We start from the raw sequence: 12,642 nt of genomic DNA, 5'->3' as shown, positions 1-12,642 counted from the left end.
TGTTAGAGGGTTTTGGCAGTATGTGAATGTACCATGTGTGTGAAGGCCAGAAAGGGCACCAGACCCCCTGGAATCTGACTTACAAGCTGTTTTTAGCTACTATGTGAGTGTTGGGAACCAGTCCTGAATCCTCTCCAGGAGCAGCCAGTGTTCTTAACCACTGAGCAGTCTCTCCAAGTCTGCCTCATGCTGTTCTCTCTAACTCCCTTAGGGATGCCCCTGTTGTCTAGGGTACCTCTGTGCTATCAGTTGGTTCCTTGTTTTTGTCTGCTCTGTTGCAGCCAGTCTTGGAACTTTGGGGGTCCTACCATTTCAGGTTGCTTGCTGGGGTACATGTGAGCATTTATGGAAGAAGAAAATTCAGTCTTTTGTGGAGTTGATGTGAAGTTTCTGCAAAGGTTGAGAAGCAGGATATTTGGCAGTTTGCTGGCAGTTAAGGATCAGGTCCTCCCTCTTGTTCTTACATGGATGAATATATGGTTCTTTCTTGGGCAGTTGGGTAGGTTCAGTTTGCAGTTACAATTCTAGCTTAAGTGTATCTGAGGGAAGAAGGGCGAGAGCATGAGGGGAAGGGAGAAGCCCTCCATGGAATGAATGGTGCTCACCCCTGTAGGAGATGGTGGTTTGCTTTACTCAGCCCACAAATTTAAATGCTAGGCCCACTCAGAAATAACGTCCAATTGTGGTTGCCTGATCACATCAACATATAAAGGTTTTGAAAGACTAGATTTGTATGTATTGTTTTCTATTCTCAGAGCTAATTCCTAATTCACTTTTATTTAGAACCAAAGGTCAAAGAGTATGTCTTTAGGCTGGATCTGGTCCTTAGGTATCCCCTAAGTGGACTCTGGGGAGATGGCTTAGTGGTTAAACATGCTTGCAAGCATGAGTTTGAATCCCCAGCAGCCACATAAAACTCGGACATGGCCGTGTGTTCTTTAAAACCCAGCACTGTGTGGGGCAAACCCAGGATTATTAGGGCTTGTTGGCTGTGAGCCCAACTCTGGTCTTATGAGAGACCCTGTCTCAAAGGACTACGAGTAACAGAGTAGGACCCCTGGCCTCTGGGCAGTCACACCTGCTCACACATGCACATGCACCACACATACACACACACACACACACACACACATACACACACATTCAATTTGTTTGCTATATCAGGTATATGATTTACTGTTATTATAACAAGTATTAAAATATATAATCCTTATTTTTTATATACTTGCTTTTTTAACTATATAAAATAACTTTTATTATGAAGCAGCTGTTCTACAGCTTCAGGTAACATTTGCAACTGTACTGTAAGGTAACTAATGTTATTATCAACTTCATTTTACAGGGGGGAAAGTAGAGGCTAGAGAAACTACATAATTCATGAAAGACTATAGGCAGGGAGTGGTCTGCCCTGGCAGTTGTGCTGTGGCACCATCCTCTCTTACTCTTCCTTCTGTCATTCTCAAGTAATCAGGCTCCTGTTCTCCCACAACCTCCTGGTCACCTTCCCTGTGGCATGACACTAAGACATGCCCAGAGGTGGGCATCGCCCCTGCCTCCAGAGGGAACTGTGTACCTGCTGATGCTTTGGCTCTTACTGTTTGGGCAAGATGAAGGAGTGGTACAGCAGATGGGTATGTAGTCCTTGTCTGTGTGGTGTGAGCATTTGACCACATTAGTGTCTGTCTCTGAGCTGCTGGAGAAGTAGTGGGATGCTCGCTGCCCTGATTCCTTATTCATGAGCCATTTCCCAGTCTTACAAAGGTAACTTTTTTTTTTTTTGAGGCAAGCTTAGCCCAGAGTGACCATGCCCTTGATACAGAGCTGAGGATGCCCTTGAGCTTCTGCTCCTCCTGCCTCTGTCTTCCAGGTGCTGGGATTCTGAGTGTGCATAGCCATACCCATTTGTATAGTGCTGGGGTATAACCTAGGGCTTCGTACTTGTTAGCATTCTACTGACTGAGAGCTGCACCCTCATGCTGTCTACAGTCATTAGCTAGATTTTCTGTTTGTAGTGGACAGATAAATAGTCCCCCAAAGGTGACCACCTCCTCATTCCCATAATCTGTGCCTGTGATGCATTCAAAGGGGAATAAGGGTGTCGGTGGGAGTTAGGTTCCCAATCAACCTAGAAGATAAGGAGATGGCCAGGAGGTCCTTGGAGGGATGGGGAGGAGTGAGAATGGCAGGCTGTGGGAAGGACTGGGCCTGCTGTGGGGCTCAGGGTGGGAAAGGGGGATTATAAACCAATGGCAATGGAGTGTCTTGACAGGAGGTTGTCGAGGGTGGTTCTGTGGAAGAGTCCCTTGAGTGAGTGAGACCATGTATACGGTACCTGCAGGATTCTTTAGAATGTTTTCCTGCAAACACACTGCCAGCTCGGACTGAATGGGACAGCCTAAGGAGGACAGGAAAGCTGTGAGACCACCATACCTCCCAGGCAGGAAATCAGATGACAGAACTACTCAGCTGCAAACAAGTGCTAATCTTTGTGAAAGAGTAAGAATTACTCTTGAGGTGGAGCCTCAGGACCAGGGCAGACCTGTGAGTCACAGAGCATGGCTTGAAGACCTGGGGACAAATTGGGACTTTAACTTGCTAGGTTTCAAATCTATAAATCCATACGGTGACTTATTTTTCCTCCTTAAATTCTCTCCTAAGGTGAACCAGTCTCCATGTGGCTGGAGTTCTTCTGTTCACTGTACTTGGGGAGCAGATCAGTTGTTGCAGGTACACTGATGGAGAGCAGTGTTGCCCCGAGGGTGAATCGTACTGATTTAGATGATGAGAGAGGGAATACCGAGCTGATAAGTTTGAATGAGATTTTTAGACTTTGGGTTGAGTTGACAGGGATGTTGGGATGGGTTGAATTTATTTCACAATAGAGAGGAGTATGAATATTTAGGGAGCAGAGAGTGGTTACGGTAGGCCCCCAATGTGTCTGTTTCTTAATCTCTGCAACCTATGGATAGAAACCTTTCATAGTAAAGGGGAATTAAAGTTATTAATTGGTCGGTCGACCTTCAAGTAAGAAGATTACCCTGGATTATCCCAGAGTGTCCAGTCTAATGTAACCAAAGGGTTCCTATACTTGGAAAGAGAAGCCAGCCTGGCCAGAGTGGTACAAGGTGAAAAAAGACTAGACCTGCCATTGTTGCCTTTGAAAGTCAAAGAGAGGGGAGCATAAGCCACAAGGCACTGAGTGGATGTGGCCATTGGAAGCTGGAAAAGTGAAGGACCAAATCCTACTTGGAGTCCTCGAAAGGCAGCAGAGCCTGATGATCAGAGCTTTGCTTTAGACTGGTGGGGCCTGTGTTACCAAGGAGGCTGCAGATTTGTGTTGAAGCTGCTGAGCGTGTTTGTTACAGCAGGAAAAGCAAACCTTCATACCACCTGTCTTGTGCATGTGGGTTTCAGCTTCTTTTGTAATTATAATCTACCCCATTGCTTCGTCACTTTTATGTTAAGAGTGTCTCAGACTTGTCCTGTGGGAGCCCACTCAAGCTCTTTGTGACACGTTTCCAGTTAATCTTGAATATCTCTGTCTTTGACTATCTAGCAGGATGGTTCCAGCCTCCCAGTTTACAGTCTGAACACTCTGTAAGCACTCTACTGCACTTGACATTCTGCTCTGCACTGGAACAAACACATAGGACTCTGCCCTGTTATTAACTCCAGTGATACTGTAAGAAAGCATAATGCTAGGGTCTGTTGGGAAAAGATTGTGGCTGGGCTTTAGAAAAAGTCTGGCTTGTCCATGCCCATCTTTGTGATTCAGCTTTGCATAGAGTGCATACCAAGACTTCCAGTGGCCCTAATGTGTCTGTGGGTGCAGCAGGGGTTTATGAAGCTTTCCATATAAATTCATCAAAAATTAGTTGTCTCTGCTGATGGGGCTGAGCATTGCAAATGTCTGCATTGCACTCACAGTTGTTCAGGATACATGCCTTTAAAAAGATGCATCTCGAGGCAGGTGTTCAGGATTGTGCCTGCAATTTGAACACTTGGGAGACTGAGGCAGGATCATCAATTCACTTTAACCTGGGCTGGAATAAACTTTGTCAAACAAACAAAATAGCCAAAAGAATTTCCATAGAATTTTTAGCTAAGAGTCTCAATTTGTAGGGGTTTATAGAAAGAATTAATGCTTAATTAATGTAGCTCAGAGTAAAAGTTCATGTGATTACAGATTTTCCTCTCAAACACAGTCAAGGTACAGATACTGTCTCCAGGGGCCAGCAGGAAATGTGCACAAGGTCAGAAGGCTGGTGACAAGCTGGACTGAAAGCACACACACGGGCCTATTTAAAAGGGGTAGTTTGCAGGGCCCTGCTGGCCTCTTCTTATTGGAAAGACTTCTTGTCTAAGATGTGCTGATATTCAGGGTCTCTTAGCCTTTTAAATACCTACAGTTAAGTCTGGAAAAGCATGAAGGCTTTTTCCCGGAGTAATGATTTTAAGGTGGAAAAACAGACAAATGGATAGAAATGAAATGAGTTGTATTGAAATACAGTAATATGGTGGTGCATGCCTGTAATCCTTGATGCAGGAGTGCACATTTGAGGCCAGGCTAGGCTATACAGCAAGTTCTGGGCCAGCCTAGGTTATTAGTATAGCCTTGTGTCAAGAAATTAACAATAAAAATGGACCTTAATCCCCAGATTCAAGATGTAACATAGTTGTTGTTAATGTGCTAGTTTGTTAAACTTAAGTACTGTGAACACTATAACAACTACGAAGTGAACTTAATGCCTAGTGTCTCTTCATGTATAGCAGCACTGTTCCACCACCTGCCCCTGTTGTAGACGTTCCTCAGTGAAAGCATTGTTAAATTTCAGCTGGAAACTAGTGAAAACAAAGATGGAGGTTTCCCTCCCCCTTTGGTATTGAGTGAACTCCGCAGTCTCTCAGCTTAAGAATGCTTGCTTGGTCTCTGGTTGGCAAGATGACTCTGAGTAGAATGCTTGTCCTGCAAGCCTGAGGGCCTGAGTTGAGTGCCTGGAGCCTGTGGAAGGGAGGAGGAAAGGAAAGGGCTGCACAGAGTTGTCCTTTGTCCTCCACACAGGGCTTGGTGTGGACACGCCCCTTCCCCATCACAACACACTACTTACAGTTTGTTTAAAGGGTGCCATGGTTCCAAGCATCCGCAACTGATGTAGCTTTAAGGTCGGCATATAACGCTGTTGAGTATGCTAAGCAAATGCCCATGGTGCTCTTTACTTTTGTCTTTGTAATTAACCTTTGTGGCTACTAAACTTGATTCTGTGGTTTTTTTTTTTTTTTTAGAACGTTATCATTTGTCTTATAAGATTGTGAGAACGGACAGTCGCCTGGTGCGAAGCATTCTGACAGCCCATGGATTTCATGAAGTAAGCTCATTTTTATGACCTCACCTCTCCTGACCACTTGAAAAGCTGAAATCGTAGCTACCTAACTGACTTTATCCATCTGCAGAGGCAGCGCTAGGAAGCGCACGGGACCAGTGATTAGAGGCTCAACAGAACTTGGTACTGCCATCAGTTTCTCCTTGTGGTACACGGGAAGCATTTCCACAGGATTCCCCTCTCCCCCTTTTCCTGTGATGTTCTTAGATTTGGGCAGAGTTGCCCATGACAAGTTTTCTGAAAAAACAGAACCAGACTCTAACCAAAACCAAGGCAGAGTTGTAGAATGCTGTGGAAACAGTGGCTCATAGAAGCAGAGAGACTGCTTTAGAAGGAGAGAGGCGACAGCAGCCTTGGGGACCAAAGGTCAGGGACCCTAGGATTATCTCAAGACACTGCTGTGGAAGTTATTGGACTCCATGCATTGTCCTTGTGCCTTTTTCCAGTGATAGGACTGTTGGGCCAGCTTAGGTCATAAGTCTCATAGAGAAGAGGGTGGGTGGGTGACGGGCAGGTACTTTAATATCCAGAACCAAGTCATTCACCTATGGAAACTGGGAATTGAGATGTAGTTATTGATAAGGACAGATGCCCCGGAGTCCACTACTACTGATCCTACTGCTCAAAGCCTGCTTGCTAGCTGCTTATTCTAGGTTGGTATCAATAGGGGACACTTGGGGACTTCATACTGTTTATGTCCTGTCTTAATGCTTTTCTGTCTTTAGCATTTGCCATTGTCCTAGTGTGTTGTGTGGACAGAGTACATTATTTATTAATGAATGGACAAATGGATTCTAATGAATGAATAAAGGGAATCGAAGGCTTAAGTTTTTTCTTATATTTACTGTTCTAATTTTTAGTTACATGTATGCTTATGAGTTTGTGCATGGGATTCTAGGTGCCCATAGAGGCCAGAGGCATCAGCGTCTCCTGTAGCTGGAGTTACAGGTTATTGAGCCACCCAGTGGAGGTGCTAGGAATTGTTCTTTGCAGGAACAGTACATACTCCTAACCACTGAGCCATCCCTCTAGATCTGGCTTTAGTTAGGATCTACAAGGATGCAAGGAAGGTCTGAGAGAATGGAGTTTGGGGTTAAGTTTTGTGCATACTCTGATACGTAAGTGTGTTAGAGATCATGGACTTGTACAGAGGGTTTAATTTGTTTTATTGTTTGGGTTTGGGCTTTCCCTTGTTTTCCCTTTAACCCTCATTCTCTTGTGTGCTGTAGTCGTACTCTGCGGCAGTAATAGGCTTGTGTAGTAACTGGGCCATGTGAGAAGCCTCTGTAGATGAGAGAGCACTCACTCTCTGCCCTTGCTCCTCTGCAGACAGGCTGGTGCTGATCTCACTTGTTTGTTTTCCCTGTGTCTGTTGTACCTAGGTTCACCCGAGCAGCACTGACTATAACTTGATGTGGACAGGATCCCACCTAAAGCCCTTCTTACTTCGAACCCTCTCTGAAGCACAAAAGGTTAATCACTTCCCCAGGTAATGTTCCTCTGGCTACTTTGTGGGGTTTAATGGTAGCTATCATTGGATTGTGTAGCCAGTGGAGAGATTTAGTGTTCTTAGGAGGAAAATAGAAGAAGAAACTTAGGAAGTGCCATAGCCCACACTTGAGACTGGGGCGTTCTTATCCCTGTGAGGTACAGACTCTTCAAGGGCTACGGAGATGTGAAAGTTTTTAAAGAGATAGTTTGTAATTCTCTTTTCTGTAATTGAGGCTGTTCACAGCCTCCCATGTGATATGATCTCCCTTCTCACCTTTCCTCTCACCGATGCATTTTCATTTCTGGTCAAGAATGATGTCTTAATATGATGCATTTTTCTTGGGCATAGAGTGTTTCAGGGTTCCAGTAGGAGTGTGATGGCACATGCTTACACTTGGGACACAGAAGCAGAAGGATGAGAAGAACAAGTCAATGCCAGCTTAGACTCTATGAGACCCTGTCTTAAACTAGCTAACTAACTAACTAACTAACTAACTAACTAAATAAATAAATAAATTAGGATTCCAAAGATACAACAAACAAATTGAGATCAGATTCTAGCTTAACACTTCCTTCTCACATCATGATGGTTTCTGTTTGTTTTAAACGAACTTGAAGACTAACATAGTTTAGCTGTCAACTCATAGGCCATTAATTTTCATGACAGATCATTTAGTGTCTGTTAATTTTGGAACAGGGTCTCATGCTGCAGCTCTGTGAGGTGGAACCTTACAATTTTAATTCTTTCAGTCTGAAAATTTGAGCATATTTATAAAAAGTAAGGCTTAAAACATCTTTTTTATTTATATTCAAAGTTGTTTTAGAATAGACTTTGTACTTTTAGTTAAGCTTTTTAAAAACCCATTTGGAGGTACGAGAGGCTGGAGAGATGGCTCAACAGTTAAGAGCACTAGCTGCTTTTCCAGAGGTCCTGAATTTAATTCCCAGAAACTACATGGTGGCTCACAATCATCTGTACTGGGATCTTATGGTGTGGCTGAAGACAGCTATAGTTTACTCATATAAATAAAATAAATAAATCTTTAAAAAAAATCCATTTGGAATAAAGATAGATGTAAATTCTAAACACAAACCTGTACAAAGGAGATTTTGATGGTCTTTGCTTATACAGAGGTTTCTTAGATGGAACAAAGTTTGGTGCATAAAAGGATAAAAACACAAGGGACGCCGGGCAGTGGTGGCACACGCCTTTAATCCCAGCACTTGGGAGGCAGGGGCAGGCAGATCTCTGAGTTCAAGGCCAGCCTGGTCTACAGAGTGAGTTCCAGGACAGCCAGGGCTACATAGAGAAACCCTGTCTCGAAAAAAACAAAAGCAGACAAACAAAAAAAAACACAAAACAAACAAACAAACAACAACAACAACAAAACCAAAACCACAAGGGACTTCACCAGAGTAGAAAGACTTAAGAAAGTAAGAAAACAAGCCATAGACTAGAGAAGTGTTTATAAACAATTATCTGATTAAGAATTTAATAATACTATTACTAAAGATTTAGTGTGTGTGTGTACATTCGTGTATATACACATAAATATATGTATTTAGCAAATCAAATTTAGCAAAATAGGGAAAACTTTAAATAGATGTGTCAAGGAAAATTTATGTATGGTCAGTTAAAGACAGTCAACATCAGTAGGCATTAGTGGAATACAAATTAAAATCATATGGTACTGAGTATACCTATTAAAGTGGCTTTAAAAGTTAGATAGCACCAATTGCTTCTGAAAGCTGATGCATGGCGAATAGCTTGCTAGTACGTTGCTAGTAGAAGGGCAAATGGTTCAGTCACCTTGGATACCTGGAAACTGTTAAGTATCTATTGGTCTAGGGCTCAGTCTCTTGATTTTCATTTCTAGAATCTGTGGCATCACCAGTGTGTACTTTGTATGCTAATGGTTTGCTTGGTGACTGGCAGGCCCCCTAGCAAAGTCCTAGTAAGAGGGTTGGAGTTTCAGTCTGTCACTCAACCTTCAGGAAGCGGGAGAAAGTTGAAATTTTAACATGATCACCAGTGACCAGCGACTTAATCAGTTATAGCTACTTAGTGATGCTTTCATTACAGCCCCAAAGAATTGAGTAGGTTAGGAAAGCTAGAACATGTGGAGATCCTGGCAGGTACAATGCCAGAAAGAGGGCAGGCAGCTCTGTATCTCTTCCTCTACATGTCGTCCTGAGCATCTCTTTATCTGTGCTCTTTGTAATATGCTTTACCAGTAAGTGTGTTTTACTGAGTTCTGTGACCCACTCAAGCAAAGCATCAAACCTAGAGAAAAAGTCCTGGGTTAGCTGGTCAGAAGCACAGCTGCAATAGTCTGCAACTTGGAACTGGGTCTGCCTTGGGGACTGAGTCTTTATCCTGAAAGATCTGATACTATGTCTAGGTAGACAGTGTCTGAGTTGAATTAGAGGACACCCAGTTGTATCTGCACTGGCATTTCTAGTTGGTGGCAGGAAAGCAATCCGAGTCCCTCAGCTGGTATCAGAAATGTTGAGTAGTTATGTGGAGCTGAGAGTGGAGACTAGGAAAAGGCTTTGGTGTTTCCTCTACATCTCAGAAGATGGTGGGAGAATCAGCCTGGTTTTCCAGTATCCTTAGAATAACTGCTGGCAGTTCTTGTAAAGTTAAACATGTATGTCTGGTGATTGTAAAATGTGTCTGTAAATTCTTTGACACTGCCTTCAAGGGTTGAGCTAAATCTTTCTGTTCTTGATTGTCAACCAGACTTAGTAATTTTCTTCTAACAAATGGGATGTGACACAAGTGACAGTGTGTCATTTTGGAGACTTGGTCATTACAGACATTACAACCTCTTTCTTGGATCAGTGGGCCTAGAAGTCTGCAGCCTTTTGGAAGGGTTCACCTGAGGAACTGAAGCCTCATTGGCAGGCTCCATACCTGTGAGCATCCTGTGAAGTGCATGCTCCATCCTAGTCAGGCCTGATGATGGCAGTATAGGCACACATCTGGACTTTAGCCTCATCAGCTGGCTGAGGCAGAAGTACCCAGTTCTGTCATCCCTCGCTGCTGGCCACAGCAACTATGTGACATCATAGATGCAAACTACTATTTTCAGCTGCCATTTTTGAGGTTGTTGACTATCTAGCAATAGACAACTAATGCAACTAGGTAAACTACTTAGCAGGCCCGCAACTTGGAAAATGGCAATGTTTGCTTAGAACTCGATGTTTATATACAAATCTATATGTAAGTGCTTTTGAGCAGCTTTATTCATAGTCTCCTCTAAACTGGAAATAATCCAGATGTTCTTCAACTGGTGAGTAAACAAACAAATGGTGGTATATCCATACCACAACCTATAACTGAGCACATAAAAGAATAAAATACTGATGGATACAACCAATCGAGATAAAGCTGAGCTGTTTCCTGCTCAGTGGAGAGGATACCCACTGCATGCTCCTGCTTATCTGACTGTTTGGAAGGGAAAGTAAGCAGGTGTTTGCCCTTTGTCTGTAGTGATTGAAAGAGCTGTCTGCAAGGGGATTAAGGCTACTTTAGGATGTTAGTATTGTCCTGTATCTTGATTGTGGTGGTCATTGCCTAATTAATGCATCAGAATTACACATGAAAAAGGGGAGGCTTATATAAGTGGTATCTTTATGCACAAGTCTGATAAAACAAAACCTGTCCATTTGATGAAGATGTTTAATGAGGAGTCTATAATGTGTGTCTAGTAAGGAGTATTAGTGTAGCAGTGTGGCAGATTTGGGGTAATCTGCTGTCTTCAGTAACTGCTTCAGGACTCTGGCTCACAATGTGGTAACAGAACAACTTTGTAGATGTAGTGTAGCTCACTGAAATAGAACAACTTTCTTGCTTTTCAGGTCTTATGAACTAACCCGCAAGGACCGACTGTACAAAAACATCATTCGGATGCAGCACACTCATGGATTTAAGGCCTTCCACATCCTCCCTCAGACCTTTCTCCTGCCAGCTGAGTATGCGGAATTCTGTAGTAAGTGTTTCTGAGAATGCTCCAGCATCTGAACTTGAGGCGTAGTTACTTAGAGATTACCGATCTTACAGCTAACTGGGGCTTGCCATATCTTTGAAAAATTGTGCTTTGCTACTAAGAACAGTTTACAGACATAAAATTTAAATTGTTTGTATTTGGATGGTGCTCTTCTGTGTTTACTTTTGATGGAATGACAGTACTAATTTATGTAAGAACACAGTGGTCTCATTCAGGCACATGCTGTCTTGGGCATTTTTGCCCAGTTATCTCTCTGTTGTTGAGAGTCAGTATGTGCTGAGGGCATTTTGTCTCTGTGTCTGCGAACTGCATGTTTCCTTCTTGGCATCTTTTTTTCCACTTCACACTTTTATATTCTTGCTGCCTTGACTTTTGGACTGTGTTCTTTGGGGAACAAGAATCATATGTCTTTTTAAAACTTGTCCTTGCTTGTTTACCTTTTGAGACAGGGTTTCACTATGTATTTCCAGCTGGCCTAGATAGATCTGGCTTTGTAAATCAGGCTGGCCTCTGCCTTCCAAGTGCTGTGACTAAAGGATGCTACCATGGCCAGCGTCCTGTCTTTTGATGTTAAGAGTTAGGTGGCATTGGTCACACTCTTTTTTTCCTTTTGAGTTCATACTAATAAAAAATATACATAGGTGTCTAATAAAAATTACACATGGGCATCTATTGGGGTCTGAATGGTAGCTGAACTGCTGGTAAGTCACCGAAGTGGAAACTTGAGGGTTCTTTGGAAAGTCAGTTGTGTTGGATGGTGTTTTGCTGGGGCAAACACTCTAAGAAACATTTCATTGAAGTAGACACAGGTGAAAGGCTAGGGCAGACTTGGGAAGAAAAATTTGGATGAACCAGACAGAGGAAAGAGAATGTTCTGCTAAAGCAAGTGCGTGAAATGACACATGGAGGATTCATTGCTAATGATGTGCATGTTTTGTTCTGCTTTACATTGCACAGTTGAGCTCCATTTGTTGGGACTCCATAGAGAGAAATGCACCAAAAAACTTCTGGTGATGTGCTGCTGTTTCTTGCCGCTTCCCCTGACTTGGGTTGATTGGCAGAGTGATGTCAGCTGAGACAGACTCATGTGCTGAGGCAGACAGGTGCTGAGGCAGGGCCCATGGAGGACACGTGTTGTTTGGAGGGAGTGTAAAAAAGACTTGGCTAGTGACAGAGACTGAGCTAGGCTAGCTATAGAGGTAGCTGTGCAATGCTTGTTGGTCTGGAGGCTTCGCTTCGCTGAAGGAGGCACAGCCGAGAGCTTCTTCTAGCATCCCTCCGGTCCTCCTGCTGACTCAGTCAGGCCTGACTGTCTTTGCTAGGTAGCACCGCCGCCACCGATGCTAGCCTTACTCTGCCGAACTTGTGCATGGATCAAGCTGCTCCTGCTAACCTGTAATCTGTTAACTGTACTACCAATTTCCATATAATATAGATGACAGTCACTCCAAAGAACCTTTCTAAACAGGTTGACTTCCCTTGTATACTTTCCTTTCCACTACCTCTGGTGGGTGGTAGGCTAGAAGGGAGGTTAATGAGTGTGAGAACTCTTATTAAAAATAGGATTTAATTTTGAAAAAATTAAAGTTACAAGTAACAGGAACATGTGGCTGTCATCCCATTCTAAAATGGGATTCCTACTTCTTTGACCTCATTGAACTTACCTTCCCAGACCTGGGTGGGCAGCTGAGTTGCTTTTAGCCCTTCCCCTCAGGCCAGACCCTGACTCAGTAGGTGTGATATAGGAAGAGTCAAGA

At 43.3% G+C, this 12,642-nt stretch overlaps 1 protein-coding gene across 6 annotated transcripts in view; it reads left to right on the top strand.

The window, feature by feature from the left end:
• The window catches only part of Ttll5 (tubulin tyrosine ligase like 5), a 233,987-nt gene that overhangs the window by 13,052 nt on the left and 208,293 nt on the right, over window positions 1-12,642 (top strand). For all 6 annotated transcript variants that reach the window (XM_028771843.1, XM_028771841.1, XM_028771849.1 and 3 more), the window contains 3 exons: window positions 5,284-5,366; window positions 6,764-6,870; window positions 10,737-10,867. In XM_028771843.1, coding sequence (XP_028627676.1) covers window positions 5,284-5,366; window positions 6,764-6,870; window positions 10,737-10,867 — 321 coding nt within the window. The remainder of the gene's footprint in view (window positions 1-5,283; window positions 5,367-6,763; window positions 6,871-10,736; window positions 10,868-12,642) is intronic.

This window comes from Grammomys surdaster, unplaced genomic scaffold, assembly GCF_004785775.1.
Source record: "Grammomys surdaster isolate TR1022 unplaced genomic scaffold, NIH_TR_1.0 210, whole genome shotgun sequence".
NCBI lineage: Eukaryota > Metazoa > Chordata > Mammalia > Rodentia > Muridae > Grammomys > Grammomys surdaster.
The sequence above is the reverse complement of the archived record's forward strand: the minus strand, read 5'-3'. Positions and strand labels throughout refer to the sequence as shown.